The sequence below is a fragment of the Corvus brachyrhynchos genome, unplaced genomic scaffold (assembly GCF_000691975.1).
Source record: "Corvus brachyrhynchos isolate BGI_N302 unplaced genomic scaffold, ASM69197v1 scaffold255, whole genome shotgun sequence".
Classification (NCBI taxonomy): domain Eukaryota; kingdom Metazoa; phylum Chordata; class Aves; order Passeriformes; family Corvidae; genus Corvus; species Corvus brachyrhynchos.
In genome coordinates, this window is record NW_008238358.1 from 3,422,112 (window position 1) to 3,447,492 (window position 25,381).

At 36.0% G+C, this 25,381-nt stretch overlaps 1 protein-coding gene across 6 annotated transcripts in view; it reads left to right on the forward strand.

Moving 5' to 3' along the window:
- Positions 1-25,381, forward strand: part of ZNF385B (zinc finger protein 385B) — a 165,459-nt gene that overhangs the window by 116,449 nt on the left and 23,629 nt on the right. For all 6 annotated transcript variants that reach the window (XM_008634718.2, XM_017735810.1, XM_017735814.1 and 3 more), the window contains 2 exons: positions 10,186-10,296; positions 23,483-23,645. In XM_008634718.2, coding sequence (XP_008632940.2) covers positions 10,186-10,296; positions 23,483-23,645 — 274 coding nt within the window. The remainder of the gene's footprint in view (positions 1-10,185; positions 10,297-23,482; positions 23,646-25,381) is intronic.

Consider the following 25,381-nt stretch of genomic DNA (forward strand, 5'->3'; position numbering starts at 1 on the left):
GAGGAGCACATTTCTTGCTCTTGTATTTGTTAGACAAGACACGCTTCTACCTGACTTTGTTTCTCATTTATTTAAATTTAAAGAAAAAATCCCCACCAAACATTAAAAAAACCCCGAAACCAACCATATTTGGTAGTACATTAAGTTTCAGAACAGGCTTAATTAGAAGAATCCTTTAAAGATTCGTATCTAAATACAGTGCTTTTTTAATCAAAAGCATTTTGAAGTTTGTTTGTGTAGTATGTGGTATTGATATAAAACCCCAAACAAATAACAACAAGAAAACCAAACTCAAATCAGAAGCATCATTATTAATTTTTAAGTGAAAAAAGCTTTATTTCTTATATACTGTGAAAAGCAGAAGACAGCTATGAAAATAGTTAGGCAATTCTTGGTTCTGATTTGCTTCTCACTTATATTTAGGCATTTTATAAATTCATAATCCAATATCGGTATACACATAAATTTTATCCTCTTATTAGTTTTTTTTTTTCAGTATGTGAAAAGTAATGCTATTAATTCATTTCAGAAGGCTAGATTTCTTGTGTCTTTATTCTCTCCTAGTCACAGAATTAATCAAAAGCTCTGAATTTGTCCTTAACCTCTCTGCACAGTTCAGAACTGTAGAGGAAATTCAAGTGTACCTAATGCGATACCATTCATCTTTTTGTTTTGGTGCTCTGGAGCAGCCTGGGAGCAGGAAAACTCATCAAAACTTAGAGCAGACTTTTAAGAAGAGAAGGGTCATAGCTAAGGATCATCTCAAAGATGAAAGCAAAAGTCAGGAATCTTGTTTATACCATGTGCTATCTAAGCTCCTTTTCTGAGTACAAACTCTTAGGCCTGAATCTTTTGGCAGGATTTTGCTGAAAGGTACCTTTTCATATTATTTTACCTATTTGTATTATTTTACTGTCAGTTGGTAAAAGGTATTGTAACAAGAATAGTTTTGCTTTCAGAGTATGTTATTGGTTTGTTTTTCAGCAAGTCTGAAACTACAATATGTTTTTATTTTTTGCTGGTAATTTTTTTGCAAGACGGTAATGCTTTTTTGTTTAGCTGAACACAGCTGAGTGCTCTGAATAACAGCAGCTTTAATAATAAATAGCAGTTATATAGCCCCTTCTATCAGATGATTTTAACATGTTGTTTAGACCTTTCATCTTTCTTTATGGGGTTGCAAATATTTTTATCCCCATTCTACAAATGAATAATATAAGGCTCAGATGAAATTATTCATATACAGTTAAAGTTGTGAGCCAGCGTAGCCACAGAGGGAAAGAAAACTGTTATATTCCTTGAGCATTAGCTTAACCGTTGGATTTGGACCTTACTCTTTTTCTCAGGTTTGGTCTGTCTCTTAGCAGTTCGTTTTACAGATCCAAAGTATTGTGCAATGGTAGAGGAGTAATCTGGATGGATTAAAAAAGAAGCTGCCCAATACTTAAAGCTGGTTCAGTTTCATATAAGAAAAAGCACTGAGCTACAGATACTTGCTTTTTTACTTATTCTCCATTTGTTTGGTGGGGAATTCTCTTTTATCCTGAAACATTCTCAGCAGCTTTCTGTTTCTTTATTTCACTCATGAAAGTCTCCCTTCTTGTCTGGAGCAGAACATTGGACAATTTTTACCATAAAGGTTAAATCTATTCTTGGTGTTCTCATAACCAACTCAATCCTTTAATGTATTTATATCCTTGCTTGAGAATAAGCCTTAGAAGAAGCAGAGACCAGATTTAGGTGTTTTTTTCTGTGATGTCTCATCAGTTCTTTCTTTGGGTCAAGTACTTCTATAGGAATGAAATACTACATTTTCATTATCTTTTACACAAAGATTTCTAAAATAGCAAACAGCAGTGGTATTTAATTTTGGAAAATTCTTTCTAAGACTATCCTGATTATAATTTTCTAGCCCAGAAACTTTTTTTAGCATGCAATAAATATACAAGCATGAAGGGAAGGAAGGGCAGAGAAAATATTCACAACACTGAAAAAATAATAGTAAAAAGTAATTAAAATGTGTTTTCTCAATTACCTTTTGACCTCTATGCTTAATTATCACATTACATGGAAAGAAGAGAGAGGTAGGAGGAGTTGACAGTTTATTTATCTTTGATTTTGATCTTTAATATCAGTTACTTGGTGTAGGCTAGAGTAGTGCAAAGACAGAGGAGGCCAGAAAAGCAAAATATTAGAAAATCCTTCGTTTTGTTTCAGTTGTTCCTTTTGCTTATGTTGGTTTAACCCATGATTTCAGAATTGGGTTAGGAGAAAGAAAATTCTACTGAGAAGACTGGGATTCATCAGTAGCCTCCTGATCTTGGTCCAGCAATGGTTTTCAAATTCCTAAGTGCAGACCTTACTGAAAGCAGTCCCTGCTTTAACATAAGATTCCCAGTGTGGTGCTATTTTAGCCCTCTACGAGGCTGGGTCAGAAAACATCCTAAGTGAGAGAAGGATGTGTGATGGTGAAATTACTTGTGCTAGCACACGGGATGGATAAATGTGCATCATCAGTAAAGATTTCCCAAGTCGATACTGAGGAAAGATGATGAATGCACTTCTTGTTAAAACAGAAAGGATGTCATTAGGTAGGTAAAGAGAAAGTATATTTGAGCATTTGTTCTAGCTTTTAGTACCTGTGCTTCAATGGCATATTGAAAATCTGAAAAGGAGTTGGAGAAAAGCTAGCAAAGGAATCAAGGTTTGTATTGAGAGCAGCTTAAGAAACTTGGTTTATCAAGGAGGGGGTTAAGAGCTAACATGATTGCAGTGTATGAGTGCCTGCACTATTCAGGAGGTATTTGAGGTTAGAGTGACCTTTAATAGAGAAGCACAACTAGATTGAGTAGCTTATAATAACTCAGAAAAGCATTGCTTCCACAGTGATGTAGATTAACCTGTTTGGAAACTTTTAAATCAAGCTGTTGAGGTGGTTTTTCTCCTAAAATTTAGGCTCTGGTTGACCACAAATTATTGGACTTTGTAATAGGAAGGACTGAACCTTTTCAATGAATGAAATTATGTCATAAATTTTTCAGGAAATCAGATGTAATGGTTCCCTCTGGCCTAACCCAGATCTGTAAATCACTTCAGACATTGCATTCAGTATTCTGTGTGATTGTGAATGCAGGCACACAAAGAGAATCAGCCTCTTTTTCATTTTTCCATGCAAACTTTACTTTAGAAGGGGAACATGCAAAAGGGTAGCATACCCAGAGGCTCTGCATTATACCATAGGGCTGGACATAATATAGGGAGGGAGAATTAACTGCTAGGAACTAGAGATGGAAAATCAGTCTCTGAAGTCCAGGGATATAGCCCTGCACGTTAACAGAAATAACGTGAAATTTGCAAAAGCAAAATTAGCTGAACCTAATCTAAAAGGAAAACGAGAAAGCTGAATTTATTAGTATTTCTAATACTTCTTTTAAGATCTAAAAGGTTGTTTTCAGCTTTGAGTGTCCTTTTAGTTGTCTTGTACTAAAAATGAAGTAGAAGTGTAAACACCAAAGGTGCTCTTTGCTTTTTTATTTTTCAGTACTCGCTCTTATTTCAGCAACTCTCCATGGACAGCTGTAGTATCTGACATGTTAACAAGTGAATTACAGCAAGATTTTTGGTTTGTTTTAAGATGCTTCCAGGCTGATTACACTGACTAGTAGTAGTGTGTGGAGGTCACAGCTGTCACAGCCACTGTTTTCCCTCAGGGAAGTTGCAGCTTGCTGCCAAATTGAGGGGACAGACAGACACAGTGAGAAGTTGCATTCAGAGAGATTTGCCTTCAGAGTACAATGTTGTTGTTGTATTTTAGGAATCATGTGTAAGGGAATGCAGATGCTAGTCCCTGTGGTCTGAATTCTTTCTCAGTGGATGCTTACGTTTTTCTGCACTTGGGGAAAGACATCTGCTCAGAATTTTAAAAAGAAAAAGTAAAATCATGGATTTGCTGTAACCTGAGTATGGTTGGGTTTGATTTCCCTGAGATCCAGATTTCATGCTCTGTGCAAATGTGCTATGTGTAAGTACACTGAGAGAGCCTCCTAAAAAAAATTCTTAAAGCAACCCTCAGTTAGACTACAGGATTGCAGTAAAAAGAACTTTATAATGTTGTTAAAACAATTATTCTTTTTGTTCAGTGAAGCATTTGCACAAGTCTCCAAATCAGCTGCTGAGAATCTGAGTTATTGACCATCTACATCTGCCTGTTTTTTAACAGCCCCAAAATGTTGTGAGGAGCATAGAGACAGGTGTAGGGAGGTAGTGTTTAGAGAGCTGCAGGCTCACTGTACAGAACTACATCTCTGTGGAGACACTCTGTGCTACTCAAGGAGAGCTGATGCACAGGGAATATTGATGGCTTTCCTGCAAGAAAAGAAAGTTGTTCACATCACAGAATGATTTATGTTGGAAAAGACCCTTAAGATCATTGTGTTCAGCTGTTAATGCAGCACTGCCAAGCCCGCAACTAAACCATATCCCTCAGTGCCACATATACCCTCTTTTAAATATCTCCAGGGATGGAGACTCCACCACTTCCCTGGGCAGGCTGTTCCAATGCTTGATAACCCTTCCAGTAATACATTTCTCCTTGTATCCAATCTAAGCCTCCTCTGGTACAATTTGAGGATGTTTCCTCTTGTCCTGTCACTTGATACCTGAGAAAAGATAGTGACAGTCATTTTGCTACAATCCCCTTTCAAGTAGAGCTCCGTCAGCAGAGCTGACACAAGTGCTCCTGGTGATGCAAAATAAGCAATGAAATGTATAACAGAATTGCAGTGACTTGAACACTAAATTATGCTTAGAATTAGTCAAATGAGAAATATGTTCCCTGTTGGAACAAAAGCAGCACAAACGTGGAGAGAAGAGATTTTTGCTGGTTTATGTCAGCCAGGCATGTAGCATGACACCACAATGTTAATGTTTCTGATTTTTTGCTGGGCATTTTAAGTATGTGCTTTGCTGAGTATGTGTATTCACTTCTGTCACTCTTTTAGTCATTATTATATGTACAGTTATGGTAGGGGGCTGTGTATATATGGCAGAATTTATGATAAGCTTCACTGTATGATCATTCTTCACAGTGGCAGCATGCTTGACTTTCATAACAACTGGAGCTTAAACACATGAGGAGTTACAGAACTTAATTTAGATGTTGCATTGGTATTTTATGTATGCCAGTGGTTTTTTCCAGAGGGAAATACTGGATTATATTATCAGTTTGTTCCACATACAGTTTAAAACCTCTCTTTATCAGAGTAAACCAACACAGTATGCTGAAGGCTGCTCTCTGTGTTTTTCAGCAGCTTTTTATGCTTGGTGGTGAAGTGATACTGAGTTACATCTTTCATACCCCCTGCCAATATTGTGTTTACAAAATCTTGTCTAACAGTTAACTCTGTATTTGACCCAAGAGTTACATCACGATAAGACGGTAACAGGGCGTACACTGCCAGTCACAGTTTTACCCTTACTCAGGTTATATTTATGTTTCTGTTAAGAAAAGACAGCACTTACCTCTCCTCAGGATCATTGCAGTTTGTTTCTGAGGCTCACAAACTGGTGTTTGTACTCTCTGCTGTGTATAAAGAGATCTTTCAAAATAACCAGAACTTCAGTTCCACCAAATGACTTCTCCCTGAGCATGTTTTTTTTCTCATCTTCCTGTACCTACTTTCATGTCTCTTTGTAGTCTGATTCCTTTCCCAGGAGTCACCAGAATAATCTGTGGTACCATGATATACAGCAGGGCAGGGAGAGTTGCTGGTAGCAAGAATGATAAGAGAATTCAAGGATGAACTTCTTGAATTGCTGATGATAAGGTGTAACAGCTCATCTAAAACTGCCTTTGTACCTGAGGACTAAAAAGTGGCAAATATGATGCAAGTTTTAAAACGCATTCCATGGAGCATGAAAGGGTTGTTTTTGGTTTTTTTTACCAGGAAATGAACAGGTATCTCAATAAGAACAGTATAATAGAATTCCTAGTCCTGTAAACTGCCTGTAAAGTGTCAAAATAATTCCTTTTTAAAGAGAAATCCTTCTTTACAAGCCTGTTTGTAGGGGTCAACAAACATGTGAATAAGGATGTTTAAATCTATGGTCTGAATTACTGAAAGGATTTTCACAGAACCCCTTGGCAAAGATTTTTTTTAAAAAACTAACTGGCATAAGAGGATCCTTGCATGACAGAAAGATGCTTGGGAGGTAAGTGAGCTGAGGAAGCTTGCTATTGGCAAAGTTCTCCAAGGTAGTGAGGACTAAGAAAGACCACAAAAACTGTGAAAGACCTTGATGAGACTGACAAGCCAGACAACAATGGTTGGTGAAGTTAGATCTAGATAATTCTAAAGTGAGGCACACAGAAGTAAAAATTCACAAAACTTCACATAGAAAATAGCGTGCTGGGAATTGGCCATCAAGACTTGGGAGTGAGATCTCAGGTTTATAATAGTGGTTCCTTGAAAACATCAGCTCAGAGTTCAATACTGATCTACCCAGAGTATTTTATATGGTTCCTGTCCATATCTTCAATATATTTAATAGAATTAGTTAAATTTTGGTGGAATTGAGATGGGCAACAAGAATGTAGAAAGGAAGGGAATGATTTCCGTACGCAGAATGACTGAGCAGAACAGAGATAACTGGGGGTGTGGTACAGGTCTTATAAAATTGAATGGTATGAAGCTGTATTTAAACAAAAAGAATTAATTTCTGGCACAGCAGACTGTAGGCATTGGAACTGCATGCAAAGAGTGCAAACTGGTTTACATCAGTTTCAGGGGTAACTGTGCAAGAGGAAGTCACTGGAACTTATCAAATACACAGAAACACCTGACTCTGGAAAATTTTTGGTGGGAAAATATGAAAAAAGCAGCAGGAAATACAGTGTCTGTTTGTGCTGCTCCTGTTCTGTCCTGTCTGTTGCTAGACTTATATTTTTTAAGTGCTTTAAAAGTTCTCATCACAAGTCTTGGTAGCTGTAGAGTATTTCTGTCTGAATTTCCTTAATCCTCGCTCATGTCAATAGTTTGGGTGGTTTTAAGGAGCCTCATCGCAAAAAAGATAGTATCTTCAACTTTCTTGGAAAGACATTTTTAAATTTAACTTTTAGTTAAACCAATAGAAATAGGAGAACAACACTAACAGGTTGTTAAACCTAGTTATGGCTACCAGAGCACTATGAATTGCTGTATTAATTCCCCCTGTAGCGTAAACAGCGTAGTGCAGATTTTTATTTGCATTTGTGGTAGCTTGTTATTACGTGGTTAGCTTCTGTTATTATTTTGTTTTATAGATCTGGTTCTTAAATACTGGTGCTCCCCACTGGGCAAACTATGCTGTGTCATTTCTTAATAAATACCTCAACAAATAACTCTCTCCCTCTTTCCTACTCCCTCCTGCCCTGCAATGAAGAGGATAATTTTGTATAGTGATCTAAGATCAGTTTACCCTGCAGCATTAATCTTCTAACAGAGAGATACTATTTTATTTTTCCAGCATGCTGTAATCCACCCCAGTTTCTGATGTATTTAAAGCCTATTAATTGTTAATGTTGCACTTCTTGAATTCTAATCATGACCAGGCTGCATGCAGGGCTCCGGTTTGGGAAGGATCGTTAACCGCTCCCCGGGGGATCACAAGTGGTACTTTCTGGAGGCAGTGTGAGCTGCATTATTTTTCTAGATTTGTGTCCTTGTGCTGCTACATCTGTTTGAAACTGGGACTGTGTGCATAGTCTGCATTGTGGGGTTGTGAAGTGCCTTGCCTTGCACTAGCACTGTGGATTGTTATTTGGAATGCACAGAGGAGTCATTGATCACTGCTTCTTCCCTTTGTATTTTTTTTTAAACGGGACTGCAGACACTAGTGGGTATTTTTGCTATTTCTTTTCACCGATCTCAGACACTTCAAATGGTTGAGGTACTTTTGAGCATTACTCTTTTCTTCTAGATTAACTGATTAACAATTAGTAGTTAAGTTGAAATGTAAAACATTTTTTCTATTTAAGGAAAAATCCAGCCAACTCTTCACTAATACAGCAATCTTTTAACATGTATTATAAATGTAGTATGTATTGACTGTCATATCTATTATAAAGTGGATGCTCAAAAAACTTTTAATATGCATGTATAATTGTGATGTACTGTGAAGGGTGTGATGCCATAAATGGTACAAGTCAGAAAAAAAATTTTTTATTGTGTTTTAAGCTTTTAGACTTTGAGCTCTCACTATGTCATAGAAACAGGAAACAAGGGTATTTATTTCAAGTTTTTCTTAGCTTTTGTCACATTCATTACAACAATACTGCATCATTTAATAATTCAGCAGATCATTCCAGACGAGGTGGTTTTAATTCTGTATTGTCATGTGGTACCCCTGTGGCAATGAAATACAGTATTCAGTGGCAAAAGCTGATACAAATTAAATTACCTCTTTGGAAAATTTATTACTAATGCCATTTACAAAATCATGCATTTGGTTTAAAATGAATGCAGCAAGAAACGTATGTAGGCATGGTCCAAAAAAATTAAGTTTTCAGTGTTATGTAATAAATTTGAAGAATATCTTCTTTATGCAAATACAATGCAGTATGTTTTTCTTGAATTTGTTTTTTTGTGTGTGTATATATATGTCAAGAAAACCTTCAGTAGTGCAGGCTTCTCTGGCAGTTTAAGATTTGTATTAAGGGAAAATTACAGTCTTTATCTTCATGTTTAGAAAGTCTGGAAGCAGATAATTTACTGTTCTAATTATTTAATGAATCAGTTACTTCAGCTGTTCTCTCCTCCTTTTGCAAGTCGGCTTAGTACCAAGTGTGTGTTGTGTATCACCTGGGATTAAACAGCCAGGTTTGGTTTCTTCCAGTAGTACTGTAACTGAAAGTTCACTGTGGTCACAAAGCAAGCTTCAGAAAAGTCTAACTTTATAACAAATCAAACTATTTTCTTCCAAAATGGTTTAAAAACAAATGAGGAAATGAGCACTTATCTTCTGGTTGTAAACTGGCATTTTTTTCCCTTTCCTCTTCAGAATCCAGTGCTTATCTTAGATACGGATGAGGGACCACACATGCACAGATGCTCATAGGGTCATTTGGGTTGAAAGGGTTCTCAGGTGTCGTCTGGTCCAATCTCCTGCTCAGAGCAGGATCAGTTGTGAGACCAGACCAGATATTCTGCTTTTTTTTTAATTAGAAAATTATGTTTGAATATTTTTGCATCAGGAAATTAATTTTAATCTGTATTCATGTCACATCAGGAAGAATAACATGTTATGACTGAGGTCTCGACACAGTAGCAGTTATAAACTCTGTTTTCTGAACATCCTGTGTCATTCCCCAGGTTCTGCAGTGTTAACAACAGAGTGCTCTGTGATCCTGAGCATATTCGTGACCAACAGGAGTCCTGATATTTAGCAAAGATGTAATCAGCTCTGAGCTCCTGAAAAGCTTCCGTCAAATTTAGGAGTAATATATTCAGTTTTTTCACTTGTTTCACATTTTTTAAAGTGTTAAAATGTTTTCTGAAGCATGCTAACTTTCCTGGTACAAACACTCCCTTCATGTTCCTCTGAACTTCAGCCTTCCCGTGGGTTCTGTCACTCATCAGTTCTGCATGGAAATGTTTGGGGATTGCAACCTCTTTTCCCAGCAAATGGTATTTGTAATGGAGCCTGCAAAGGACCTCCTTTCACAAAGAGATCTCCAGGAGAGAATATTTTACAAATAAATGCTAATATCTGTCACTGAAAGGAAAACATGTAGAAATAAACGACAGTGACTTGTCAGAGTGCAGAAGTGGTTTCTGTAGTATGTCTGTTGGGCCAGTGGGTGATAGGGGAGGGCTTTCAGGGAGCTCTTTGCAATTCAGCTGTGGTTGGGGGGCCCTGCAGCCCACAGGATGTGCGGGGTTGGGGAAGGATCTATTTAATAACCTGGGGATGACAGCAACAATGAAGCTGCCTTTTCTTCATCAGCTTTGGCATTTCCTAACCTGTGCTAACCAATTCCCTCACCTGTGTTAAATCTAATTATTGTGAGTGCTCAGATCTTATTTCTCCTGTTTATCTCCAAAAAGAAAAGAAAAGAGCTTTCTGCTGGAAGTGTTATTTTTTTTGATTTTTCTTCTGTACTTTTTATTGCCCTGAAAAGTTGTAAATTGATTATTGTTTGTTCTCCAGATGGATCCTGTGCAAAAAGCAGTCATAAACCATACTTTTGGAGTGTCCATTCCCCCAAAGAAGAAACAAATAATTTCCTGTAATGTCTGCCAGCTTCGCTTTAACTCTGATGTGAGTATTGCCTATGTTCCTTCCTTTTTTTTTTTGTTTTGTTGCATTAGGTATAATTAATCTAAACTTCTTTTCCTCAAATAACTCGTTCTGCCTACATTCTGCTCAGCCTGTGTGCTAGTTTGAAAACAAACCAGTGAGAGGATTCTGCCTACATTCTGCTCAGCCTGATGGGTTGCTGTTTTGTCCACTCAGAGGCAGGAGTCCATAGAGCATGAATATTTAATTTTCTTGGATAGCTCCGGCACAATAGCCACTGCCAAGTCCATTGGTGAGATCCCATTTGACGATACAGTAACCTTCAAGAAGTATTGCAAAAAAGAAATGTTTGTCTGAGTTGTTTTTTTTTTAAAAAGGAGGTGAAGCAGAAAACCTTCCCAGCGAGTTCTCCAGGTCATATTTGCTTTTCTTCCAGAAGAGATAGCTTTTTCTTGTTGTTTGTACATCCTTGCTGATATGTCTTTCAATTTCTCAATAAAGTCACTCTTCCAATAACTTTCATTCATAATAAATATAAACAATTCTAGCTGTCATCTTGAGTGAGAAATTCAAAGAAACTGTTTTCTGAAGGTTAATTTAAAAAAACCATTACAAAAGAGTACCCAAAGAAACCAAAAGAAATTCAAGGAAACTATATCTAAGAAAATTATGACCTTTGAAAGTTTAAGAATGTGTATTTGTTCTTGGAGACTACTTAATAATGTCATTACATTAATAAAAATAAACCCAAATTCCCAGATTTTTGGTTTTATCTTGAGGGCAAGAATAGATCCCTAAGTGATATGTTAATATTATATATTTTTCTGTCATAATTTTGGTCTCAGAAATAGATGGCAGGCACCCCCTCAAAGCCTCTGACTATTTTGTGCTCCTTGAGATTTGCAGTAAAGCACCTATACCCATTACCCTGGTTTTCTCTGCCTCTAAAACTGCACTTTGAAAAATGTTTCATAAAGTGTTTTCCCCAGTATGGCTTTCGTGTCTAGGCTGGTAAGGATTTTGAAGCAGTGCCATCTTAGCTTCAATTTGATTTCTAAATCTGTCATCATTTGACAAGCTTATTAAACTTCCTTTGAAGTGGCAATATCTGCTTAGTTAACTGATCTCAAAAGTCATTATTTTAAATTTAGTTTGCTTGTCTTTCTACTTTAAGGTTAAGATTTAAAGGGAAAAAAAAAAATCTTTATGCTCTGATCCTTGATCCAGGTATCTACTTTTACTGATCAAATCAAGGAACCAATAACATTTTTTAAAATTTCCTTTGGCTTCATGGATCCTGCTTCTGAGCTGGATCTTACTCCATCACCAGTGAGGCAGCTCAGGCTGTCCTTACTCTTCTGTCTCCTCTTGAGGTCGGGGTCCCTCTGATCCTGTCCCCAGAGGAGTCACTCACTTTGTCTGTGCTGACATTCAGGTGGACAAACAGCACTTCAGGCAGACAAATTGAATCACAATTGAGTGGCTTGAAACAAATAAACAAAAAAAAAGCTGAAATGTTTATCATTTTGTACACCTGTCAACCAAGCAATTTTTCCTTGACTTACAAAGTAGAACAAAATGCATATCATATTCTGCTTTAAATAGTGGCATCACAAAAAGCATGGCCAATTATAGTCATGCTGCTTCTTCTGGGCCAGATCTATTCAATAGGGTGGTGTGCTCTTTCCTCCTAAATTTAGTGAATATATTCGGTTGTAGTTACTAGAAAATATCATCATCCTTTTGTGATGAATGGTTGTAAGAAAGGATGAAGCACCATGGCTGTGATATTTTACATGCTGAAATGCAGCACCTTACTTTCTACAGCAGTTTAGTTTACCAGGACATTCACAAACAACATAGAAATTTGATTTTGGAAAGTGCTAAGGTTCTAGCAGTGTAACGAATACCAGAAGATACTCAGATATAAATCGAAGTTTCACAAATATTTCATAACCTCAACATCTATGAATATTTGGAGAATGAGTCTTCATTTTAAAAGCTTTCTAGCCTTTCATTGGGTTATTCAGCTTCTCCTGAGAAGCTGTACATAAGATTTTAAATCTCTTCTTCAGGTTCAGTCATTTGACGTTAAGAATTTATTTGAGCATGTGTCGCATCTTTTTTTCTGAGAGTGAGATCTTTTTTATTTGGATGTTGTTCTTGCCTATCCAAATAGACACCCCTCCCCACCCCCCCATAATCTGCATTGTTATAGTTTCACTGAGGAAATGCTAGAGGAGTTTCAACCAAGCTCTGCAAACTCACAGTTCTTTCTTAGCTTGTTGAAGCTCCTGCGCAGAAATAAAAATCTGGACTCTGCATATGTTTTTCTTTTTGGTCCCTTTGGACCAAAAATAATGTGAAATTATGCTCAGGGCGTGGAATAATCTTTACAATCCATCCTTTGTTTGCTGACTGGGGAAGAAGGGAGTCAGGTATGTGTGAACCTTGTAACTGCTGAATCTTTCAGAGAATCAGTTCCACCATGTGACATGCTTTTGAGTAGCAGCAAACACTCCTAATCTTCATTAAAACTTCAGTGTAGCACATTGCAGAATGTGCAACTTTACACTTGCAATTTCTTCTAGCTCTACAAGGCTGACATATTTGTTGTTGATAGGCATTTTATTCCCTTGAAATATCTCTGACCTAAATTATGCAATTAAATGAAGTAAAAATGGCAAAACGAAACTATTAATTGTCTTTTTGGGGTTTTGTTTTTATTTTCATTCTCCTAAATGAATTTCACTTGCATGATGTTTGAGGATTCTGACCTCATTCTGGTGATGTTTTCTCAATTGCACAAGAAACATACAGGCAGTGGGTATTCATCTATGAGAAGAAAATTGGTTTCCTTGCCTGCAGTCTTTTCCTTGTGCTGTGGACACTCACTGGTCTGAATCAATAAACCAAAAAAAAAAAAAAAAAGTCAGACTAGTCAATTTATAGTTGTCAAACCTCCTACTAAATTAATACAGTGAATTGCAAAGGTTTGGGGTTTCTTTTGCTTGTAAGTCTGCAGGTTTAGCTTTGGTGAGAGTATTCTGGCAGGGATTTAGAGGCAAGGATCTGTAGCTACCTGCAGGAAAAGAAAGATCAGGGATGGGAGGAAATTTTAAATTTTAAATATTTAAAAATAGGTTGTCTTGAATGTGGGAGTAAACATATGTTGAAGTGATGGATCTGTATTTTCAAAAATAAAGTTCCTAGAATGATTTTTCTTCTGCCATATTATAATTTGAACAATATTTTCTAACTGAACTCTTCAAGATCTCCCAGTCTTCAGTTTTTAACGTACAACATGAAGAAAACCTCTGTGTACAGATTCAGAATTTTGTCTAGTCTTAACCTGATATGTCCTCTTCTAAAAAAAGAAATTACAGGGTTTGACTCATACTTACAGACATTCACCATCATACTCTGTCTGTCTCTTTCTAATATTTTTAGCTGCATTTTGTTCAGATTGGAGGTTGTCTATTTCTGCTAATACATTCTGATACAACTGGTTTGAACACCCCTTCCAAACTCTGTCAACTCCAGAAAAAAACTGTAGTACAGAAGAGGTGATCCAAAGTCTTGCAAAACAGAAAAATAAAATGTCATCTCTGAAGTAAGAGCAAACTAAAGTTGTCTTAATAGCCTGAACTTTGAAGTCCTTCAGGGGAATTTTATCTGTAAAAGTAGTATCAGCCTTACAGCAGTGATAACTGAGGTTGCTTCAACAACATTTTTTGCATGATCTACTTCAGATACTCTTGCTGGAACTCAGAGTGGAATTAGGTGCCTAAATCTAAGTGTCGTGCTGTTTGAATATCTGAGGTGTCTGGGACATCCCCAGCAGGCTGATGAACTGACAAAGGACACCTGAGGACATGCCAAATTACATGGGATGCCTGCCTCTGGAACTGAACCCCCACTCATTCAGTTTGCCTTCTGGTTTACTTTTATTTCCTTTTCTTTCCGTTTTTTTTCTTTTTCTTTTATTTTGAAGAGAGGAGAGAGAGAAGCAGGATTCAGTGAGGAGGAAAAGCATAAAAATATAGGAATAGAGAAAGGGCAAAAAAAATGTGAGGAGGGAATAGAGGAAAGGGCTCTTTCCTAAACTGGTTTTTAATGGTAGTAGATACCAGGAGCCAAGTGCAGTTGATTTAGGGTAGAAATCTCAATTTTAGGAAGGATAGTGTTATGAGGATTGATACTTAATGAGGTTGATTAAACAGTATGCTTGATGAGATACTTACTCTAGTCTGCATAAACTTTATTCTGTTATGCAGAGGAACATACTCTTTCTAAAAATAGTTTAAAAAAGTAAAAAAGCAACATTATCCATTAACACTTGCAGTTGGATGTGCTTCAGTGTTTTGGAATAAACACAGGTGTTTACATCTTTGTATCAAATTATCTGTAAATATGTTACTTTTTAATTTCTTCATGGTGATGACACAGCATGTGCTCCAGTGCAGCAGTGACTAATGTGTCAATGAAGTTCAAGCTACAAGTCTTATGTTATGATCCAGCTCAGAAAAAATGAAAAATACTCAGTCATACTTACTACCATGAGAGACTTAGGCAGTAGAAAAGGAAGAATTCTCTCCATGGAACAGATTGTGATAGTGAGTCAGATTTTACAGTAACTTGAAGGCCACCAGAGCAAGGGGAGTAACTGTATTCCACAAGAGGAAGCAAGACATGCTGTGAAAGATCAAGCTTAACCTTTGAAAAAATACTTTCTTCTTCCTTTTAAGAATTCTGGGATTAATTACATACTTTTGGATGGGGATATTAATTATATATACTACAGACATTCTTGCAAAAACAAAAATCATCTTGAGTGAGTGTCCTGGTTCTGCCCAGGAGAGGGCTAATGTTTTGCAGTAGCTGGGAGGGGCATGACCATGGGGTTTGTTCTAGACAATCCCCCATGACCAGGGGATTGTTCTAGACCACCTCACATCGTTGCTAGGAGTGGGCAAAAGGGACTCTCTTTAAGAAGGGGTTCCTTCCACTCACATAAATGTGGCGGATGGAGCAGGCCTGTATTATTTATTGGTGGGAGCTTCTTTTTTTAATACCTTTTGTTTTTAATATTGTTGCTCTTACTGCTCATCTTCTTACCTCATTGCTGCTTCCATTAAATTGTTCTTATTGTTCTTATCTCAACTCATGATCTTTTCCTTTTGTTCCTCCATTTGGAGGGGGGAAGGGAAGTGACACATTTTAGCTGGAGTCTCCATCCCCTGGAGGTATTTAAAAGATGTGTAGGGACATGTTTTAGTGGTGAACATGGCAGTGCTGAATTAACGTTCGAACTTGTTCTTAAAGGTTCTTTCCAACCCAGATGATTCTGTGATGCTCCACAGAGTTTTAGGAGCTTAGGCACTATACAGTAATGTCAGTACTAATCCAATCCCTTTTTCCAGCAGCCAGACTTCTCTATAGTCCAAACTTGCAAATACATGATGCCAGCACTCCACGTGCATTATTGTTCTGATTTTTGTTTGGTGGTGTTCTTTTTGTAAACAGATTTTATCATCTGTTGATCACGCCTAAAATAAGTGTCTGCTTCCCTTTGCACATTTTCTGTTTCTTACAGAAATGTCTTTGGTTGTGGTACAGCCTGATAGGCACCATCTTGTTCATAGGGTATAATTGGATTGAAAATAAACTTGGGTTTGCACAGTGTGCTGCTGTGTGGGTAATGACAGCAAGTTACCTCAAAAACCAGGAGGTGACTTCAAAAATCAGGAGGAAACACCTTGTAGGCAGATCAGAAAAGCAGATGTAAAAACCTGGCATTAAGAGACAATAAAGATCATCTTATTATTGAATGTATTTAAAGCTAATAAAAATGATGTGATGATAGTGCTCATCTTTTGAAAAAGCCAGAAGGAAAATTTTTGAAGTTTAGGCAAGTGTTACCAAAAGTTGACTTTGCAAATTTAAATGAATTACTTATGCTGTCAAAAAGATAATAAACAAAATAATCAATAGCATCACATAAAAATCTACAGAACTGTCATTGTCTTTAGTCAAAGGTTTTACATTTTCCTTATAAATAAGATTATATTGATCCTCTGGGTATGAAGGGTAGTGAAGCGGATAGGAGGTAATTAAAAGCATAAATCTCAGGAACTTGTGAAGGTAATTCTCTGTTTTGTAGACAGAACTGACAAAATGATGAAAGTTGTTAGCTCCAACATGACAGAACTACCGCATGATTATAGGGTACAGGGCTATAACATGATGAAAGTTCTGTTCAAATAACAGCTATTTAACGGAGCTTTTAACTAAGTTTGCTAAGGTATTTAAAATATGAGTTGAATTCTTATGACATGGCTGATATTCACAGCTCCTTGGTTTTTCTGTGTTCTTTTCAATAATAACCTACCTTACTATTCTGAGTAATTAGGTTTTAGAAATCTGTAAGGATGGAAATGAAAAACTAATGCATATCTTTGGTGTAAAAAATGTACGAACATGCCAGGTTTGCAGATTTCTTCAATTACATCTATTATTAATAGCAAATGAAATAAAACTCTATTTTTCAACACTACTTCCTAATTTATCATATCATGTAATTTTTATTAGAGTTATGATTCTAGTCTAAATTCTTCATAATTTATATACTCAAATAAATATTCATACTCTTACACAATGGTTCTAACAGGTAAACTATGCAATCAAACATTTGGTAGACATCTTACTATTAAGAAAGGGAGTTCTATCGTTTAAGATCTGCTGTGAATTAAAATAACAATATGTTATGGACATAAATACCTCTCTGCTCCTCCTGTTTGCACAGTTAGTTTCCTTCTCTAACAGGAGCACTGCCATTGTAATCAACTTGATGTATAAAAGTGGGCAGGAACACAGGTGTTGAGAGGTGTTCTTTCTACAATATTAAGTTCTGACTATATTTAGGATATGTTAATTTTTTTTTTTTTTTTAGCTTGAATTAATGTAAAAATTTTTTGTGCTATGCAGGAAAATATTCATCTTTATTGCTACTCCATAACAGAAGTTTTCACGATTATTATATATCTGTTCAGTCTTTCAGCTGTTCATTTTCTGTGGTTGAACTGTTACTGGCAGAAGCTTTTGTGGTATTTTCAACAAAATATTTTTCATCAGAGATTACCAGTTGTATTGACACCAAATGAACACAGGATTTGAGATAGAACATAGAATCACTGAGGGTGATAAAGACCTCTAAGATAATCAAATCCAGCCATCACCGTGTTCACCACTAAACCATATCCCCAAGTGCCACACCCAGATGGCTTTTGAACAGTTTCAGGGATAGTGATTCCACCACTTAATCAGGCAGCCTGTTAGAGCTAGAATTGCTGAATTTGCCCTCCAGGGTGGAATTCCTGCTTTATGAAGGTGCAGTAGCAAGTGAGAAGAAATAGGAGTTGTGAGCCACCATGTTCAGTTCCATTAGTTGTGGCACTCACCTAATATTGTGCAGCTCAAAATTTGAACCTACACTTCCCATGTGGATGCGTCAGAGTCTCCCTTTATTTCTGCATTTCTCCTTCTTTCTGCCCATGCAGATCTATGTACATTTAATTGTATATGTTAATTGCCAGACTGGATAATGTGGTAGCAGATTCAAGCATTCATCTTGAAGGGTTGATGGTATACAGTTGTCTTATTTCCATGAAGACCTAATGAAGGGCTACTTCAGCTGATCTTGAATAAACCTGTAAAAAATCTTGATCTCACACACATACACACTGAACCTTGAGACTTACTCAAGCCTTTCATCAGGTTAATGTGTCTTTGCGTAGCAATAAATTCAGTTAATTAGTCGTTCACATAGCAAGTAGATTCTAAAATGCTGTCACTTGTCAGCTGTCAAAATGAATCCTGTGGATTCCAAAAACACTGTCAGTCACTGCTCCTGATGGGGAATATCTGTTATCTTTTGTACTGCAGTCTTGCCTGTAGTTCAAAGTTTTCTTAAAGGTAATACTGCTGTCAGTGAATCCATATGACCTGTGTTTCCTGGTTATCTAGATCTTTTGATACCTGCAGATTTATAAACACTTTTAACTTTCTACAAAATAAAGCTACTGAGGTTGTTTTAAGCGCTACAGTATGCTAATGACATTCACATTTGTTTTCAAAGGCATATTTACATATAGGAGATAATTTAAATCGTTGATGTTTCATTAAATGCAGTCTAGTATATAAGGCTTTTGTATATGTATTGTATGTAGTCTTACAGTTTAACATCCTAGTTAGATTTCAAACTTAATAATTTGTAGTTGAAAGTAGCAATTAAATGTAGATTTTAAATAAAATACCACATTTGGATCATTTTTAACAGCAGAAAAGCTATCCTTTCTTACAGCCAAGTCATTAATCCTTATAACATAGAGGCTTTCTTAAAATTAAAACATTCATGAGGTTTGATTGGTTGGGGGTTTTTAATTGGTACTAGAAGACTGTGGATAGAACTAAGGTGTATAAGTTTTAAGGTGTATAAATTAGAAAAATTATGGGAAAAAAATTGCATAATTATTTGTCTGTCAATTATATTCTTAATTATTTGCAACTTAATTTAAAATACAGCTATTCACTAAGCCATGGTCTTACAAATATGTAGATGTAGTTTTTAATTTCATAAGATACGCATCCCATTGATCAAAAAGTAATGCCAGACAAATGCATAAACACTTCTGTAGAATTTGGCCTGTCAGTACAAAGGTATTTTTTGCATTTCGATTCATAATGTCCCATTTATGGCAGCTTAAAGCTTCTCCTGTTCATTAAACCTACTAGCCAGTACCTGGTGACTTTCCATGCTGTCTAATAAGTAGGCAGGTTCTTTTTTAAAGTATTGCAATGGATAAATATCATGCTAATAGGCCACAGTCAGTTTTAGATTCAGTTGAAAATCAGACTTTCCTTTCAGTTAAGGAGTTCTTCATAGAAATACTTTCTTATACCCCTTTCTCAAAACTGTCCGCCTTAACCTAGTATGCATTTAATTTAAAAATTGTAATAATGATAATTCAATGGCGACATTTAATATCGACTGTGTAAGAAATAGATGAAACTTAATCTTTTTGAAATGAAAAATAAATATTTAAACAATATTGAATTGTGGCACAGATAAATTATTTTACTGTAGAATGAATTAATCCTGACAGTAAATGCAGCTTTATACACTGGAATAAAGTATTTTGCAATTAAAATCATTATAGTACATGAGTATAAAAAGATATTCTGAGGTAACAGATTTTCATTTTGGTTTTTCCTAATTTTTTTATTTTCTCAAATATTGTTTTGCTGACACAGAATTTGCATGAATTATTTGTACTTAAAGATGATAAAAAAGTACCCTCAGTATCCATTTAAAATATTGTATCCCTAAGATATTTACTCTTGAGATAATTTTGTATTTTATTGAGGGTTTATATTAAAATTGGTAAAGTATCTTCCTTTTATGCACATGACTTTTGAACCCTCTGTGTACACAACTTCCTCTGGATTACCAGAACAAATGAAAATAAATTTTCAGCTCCCTGCCTTAACTAAAAATGACAATTTTACGTACTATGGCTTATTTCAAAGATAAGTTTAGTATTTCAATGATATTGTCTACAAAGCTCATAACCTCTGCTCTACTGCTGTATTTGTGTCATAAGCAAGTTTTAAGTGAGACTTGGAACAAATATGTTTGTCTTTAATATGGTGCTTTTGCAAATATTTTATAAAATTAGAGTTATTAATGATCAGGAAATTAATAATCACAGTAATTCCTATCAGTAATAATCAGAACTTGAGTTCCAATTTCAGATTGCCTCAGCTGCCTTTCTCTCTTTTGCTTGCTGTGACTCCAGAAAACTCCAAGGGTTTATGTAACATGGTGATACAGCATTTCAGTTACCAAAAGGCAGCTGAATCAAATGATTTATCCCACAGTGGATAAAAAACAAACTCTGAACTTCGAGCGTATCTGAAAGGACTAGAAAGTAGTGCTTATGTGGTTAGGAAACATTCCTTCAATACTTTAATACTCCTCTAACTTCATGCTTGGAAAGAGTATCTGCATTTCTATTCACAGAACAGAGATGAGTTGAAAAAGCCTAAAACCCAAAGGTTTGACAATATCCAGCCCCTGGAATTGAAACCTGACAAAATCGTTACAGAAATAAACTGTATGTACTTAACTGACAAAGTGAGGCACTGAAACAATTTTTTAAAGGTAGATTTTGCATCCCCTAACTACTTTAAAATCAAACCTGGAGAATTTCCCCCCCATTCAAAGGAATGTGGTCCGGTTTGAATAGTATTGAGGAAGGCTGGCATTTCCAAAAACCCTACTTAGATTGGTCATAGCAATGCTTTTTGGCCTTATAATGTAAAACTATGAATTTCATAGATTATAATAATTAGAAAACTTAAAAATTAGTCAATTCACCATGTTTCCATGAAGCTTCGCTTGTTGTTATGGAAATCTTAATTTTAATTCTGCCTGGGCTTGTTTGTTCTCAACAGGTCTCATGTACACTATATGAGGATTGAATGAAGGGAATCAAAGACTGTAGTAGGTTATTACTGATATTGCAGGCATTATTATTGCAAATATCAGCAGAAAGGCTTATTATCAAGGAATTGACTTACTAAGTCTTTCTCTTGAGTGCATTTATGTCTCTCATGTCATAGCTTTGGCCTCAGGCAGCATATGATCCTACCAACAGCACACATATGCGCAGAGCATAGAGTTCAAATATTTAAAGGGACATCATCAACTTGAGGATGCTCGAGTGGAAAATCTTGTACTTGCTATTATTTAAAGTTAAAAGTATTGGAATGGAAAGGGTATATATTCACCCCAATTCTTAGCTCCACTTTTTGTACACTGTAACATGTGAATAGTTTATTGAATTTTGTTGGTGGAAAATACCCCTTCTAGTGCATCATGTCACAACTGCAAAGCTTAAGAGAAATGGATAAAACCCAGCAAAGGTGGAGGGAGACAGGGCAAGACTCCTGTGCCTCATAAGGCACATTGGCTTAACAGGGCACAAACAGGACTGTGCTCCTCTGCCCATATTCAGAACTGAAGAGATCCAACCCAGAAGTTGACAAGTGTCCCTTTAAGTAGTGCACATAGTACTAGTGGTATAGCTGGTTAGTTGTTTTTTTATAGTCCTTAAATTGTGTTTGTATACGTGTTAATATTTCAAAGGTTTTAAAATCAAGAAATATTTTAATAGCAATTGATGAGTAAACTCTTCACTGTTTTTATAATAAAGTTTTTTAAAAATACCTCACTTTCAGAGGAATTCAAAATAAAACTAATCTAGCAGCCTTTCTTACTGAATGCTTGCTTACTGAAATCTCCTGTGAAAGGAAAGGTGCACCCACAAGGACATACACTGTCCTTCTGAAGTGGAAAGCACTGTGTTTCACAAGGTGTATAATCATTTAAGAAGTTCTGGTGTATAAGAACTTCACTCCTCTGTTTTAGCAACAGTTCTCCATCAGTTTAACAGTGCCAATAACTTGTGTGAGGACTCCAACATGCTGTCTGTTCTTTTGCCCGCTCCAGCTGTTTCTACTCTTCACTTCTACTCTGTCATATGATAAAGCTGTTATTACATGCTGTCCCAAGGTGACTGTATTGTAATGCCCATTTCTGCTGATCTTAAAACAGTTTTCCTCCTTATGGCAGCACTCTTCATGGAGTTCAAGCATCTTAGATATTATAGTTGCTCTCTGTAGAAAGCATGTGACTTGTTTCATGGCTCGCTTCATTTAACAGTGAACTAAATAAAATAGTTGATAATTGATTGACAAGAGAGAATGAATGTGGTTTTGCATGAACAGAGTGAAAGTTTACTTGCACTGATGTTTTATATGCCAGGTTCCAAGATGTGCTTACAAGAAGCATGCTTTCTCTGAGTGTTTTAAATTGAAGTAAACAACAATATTAACTTCTGTGGTTAATATGTAACCTTCAATAGAGGCACCTAGTTGGTATAATGTTTATAGTGAAATAATGTTTTAAAACTGTGTTTGGAAATATTAATAATGCAAAGCTATTGCTGAATAGTACAGTCTAATGAAAAAAACCTGGTTTGGATGGGACTTTTTTCTTGGCCATTATTTGGTAAATTAATTCATTAAGAAGTCAATAAAAACACTTAAATTCATTAGCTGAAATTTCCAAGCTTTGAAGTTTTGTATTAAGTATGTAGTTCCTTAGTTTTGCTTCTAACAAAGTGGCCTGATTTGTCAAGGCATCTGATTATATAGAGTCAGGAACAATGAAGGGGGCTCAATAGCACTGAAAAAAATGGGCAGATATTTATGTGTCTAGCTTTAGCTGTGCAACTTGAAAAACACTGACATAGTTTCTGAAGATAGTTTTAAGACAAAGGTGAAGTAAACATCTCAGTACATATTTCTACTGTTCTCTTTGGGCAGATTAGGAAGAGTATATTATATATAAACTCCAGCCAAAATAAATAATAATAATTTAAAAAAGCTTCTCTTCTCCCTGTCCTTCAGGTTCCAATTTTCTTAGTATTTGAAAAATAATATTCAAGGCAATTTATAAAGCAATCAAGACTGACAAGTATTTAGTTTTCTGTGTTGTACTTGGGTCTACTGAAGTTTACAGGTATGGTATTTCCTCATTTTAACCCTTCTTGCTTGATCTAATAGAAAAGTCATACTTTTTCAATTTTCAGTTGTTTCAGTTGCTGTTAGTGCGAAGGTGAAAGTATTTTATGGCATTTGTACTAGATCAAACAGAAGGAAAAATGGATTATTTAATCATGTTACAGCACGGTTCATCTTTCTAACTGCAAGCAATAAAGAGTAAGGAATGCTACATGAAAATTGAGTAGCATTTTTCTGAATTGGATGTGTTTACATTTATATAGTCCTTTAAATCTTTAAGCACCATAGAAGTAAAGAATTACATTAGGAGTGACAGAGCTCTATGTAATCTCGAAGCCTGTTTTTCCAAGTTACTGAAAACATGCAATATTCATTAAAATCATGTCATTTGAGTATATAAGAACTTACATCCATGAAAACTGTTAGTATAAAGCTATTAAAAATTTTTAGGTGGAATAATATGGTGCCTACTATTGAAAGTGTCACTTTTCTGCCTTGTCATCCATTGTATTATATACAAGTGCAAAAAAAAGTGAGCCTGATTTGTTCTCCTTTGTAGAGCCAGGCCGAGGCCCACTACAAAGGAAGTAAACATGCCAAGAAGGTCAAAGCACTAGAGGCAACGAAAAGCAAACCCAAAGCTGGTTCTTCCAAGGACAGCGCAAAGGTTAACACGGGCTGCTCCACCACGCCAGTCACAGCCAACATCTCTGACAAATCAGGTCAATGGAAACTTTTTGTTCTATAGATCCTTTGCTTTCTCCTTTTTTTGTGTTTGTATGAGAGAATTTGGTTGCATGATAGTGATCCGTAACTTGTCTTTTCTAAACTGTTTGCTATGCTTTCTTGTACAGAATTGATTTGGTTTGATACTCTCAAATTGCTTTTTCACATCTGTGAAAAAACTGGTGCCTCTGAATGCTAAAGTGTATTTTTCTTAAACCTATGAAATTTACTCTTAGAAAATATGGATGTTCTTATGGCCATAGTGGATGGATGTGGTAAAGTATGAGGTTATGTATTTGGCTGAAGCACAGGAAACCTTTGTAAGAAATTTTTCCTTTCTGAATAAGACAGTGTTGCTCTAATTGGAAAACACACCTACAGAAATGTGAAGCCTTGTGGCCTGGGTATTTCCTGACTTTCACAGCTCATTAGTGCTTCAACATCACCTTTTTTTTTTTTTTTTTTACCCTTCAGATTAGTAATCTGAGGAAGATCAGCAACACTAATAGCAGTGAAGTTGCTTGAGTTTCTGCTCTGTCAGTATTGTATTACTGAATGAAACAGGAGACTTTATGAACTCGCTGACAGTGTTATTCAGGAGAAGGCCCCTACTGTGGACTACCCAACTGTCAGTCCAGTAGACTACTGCTGATAAATTTGCTTCTGTTAGGGAGCCATTTATTATCCTCTTCACCATAGCTGATCTTGACTCGGGTGCTGTGAGGTGAATAACGCAGTTTTTTGACATGTGCATTAAAAATAACCAAAAAAAATATCCCAACTCAAAAAAGGTATTTGTGATTATTTGTCATCCTGCTCTTTTCACAACAGCATCAAAACTATCTTTAGTCCTTAACAATGACAATCGATGCCAAATTTTGGGTTGATTTATCTAGAAAATCACATTTTGGTTTTGAGAGAGATGAGCTAAACCCAAGTAGCATCTTTAGGTAAACAAGCCCTGCTACTATAAAACAGTAGCAGTCTGCCATTGATCTAAATATAAAGTGGACTACTGAACAGGAAGAGATTTAAAATATTTGATAAATATTTTACTCTCTGAAATATCAAAAATAGCTTTATTTAAGATAGCTTACTGCCCCACATGTGCATGGTAAGAACTCATACAACTTCTGAAGTAGAGTATCAGTTAAGACTTTAGAGGATTTAACATGATAAGAATTCATCTGTGATAATGTAATTGTATAATGCCCTCCCTCTCCGATGCCAAAAGTTGAGGTCCAGATAACAAGTTTCATTATCTTGTACAAACTCCATCATCTCTTCCACAGGTCTGGAACTGTCTTGTGTTTCCTTTGCCAGACTATGAGGTCCGAATTAAATGAATTCTTTCCTTTCCTCTGCAGTGTATCTAAAATCTACATTCAGTTTTTGATAAAATAATACAACCAATCAAAAGGGAAACCTGCTCTTGATATTTTTTTCTAATTGCCCTGTTTTGACAGGGTGTTGTTTTATGCTGTTAATTACTCTATACAAATTAGACAGATTACCATCTGTCTTTTGGATTATACCACTGCAACTGTTTGTACATTAAAAATAAATCCCAGTGGCAATTTAGTTGAACACTTTCTTCCCATCAGGAGAACAGTGGGATTCTCTGTGGAGAGTAGGCTCCTCAGAGCCCCTTACTGCTGTACAGGAGACTGAGGATGGGATGTTTGGGAGGAAAAAGCCCAAACTTGGAGAAAATTCTACATATTTGTAGGGA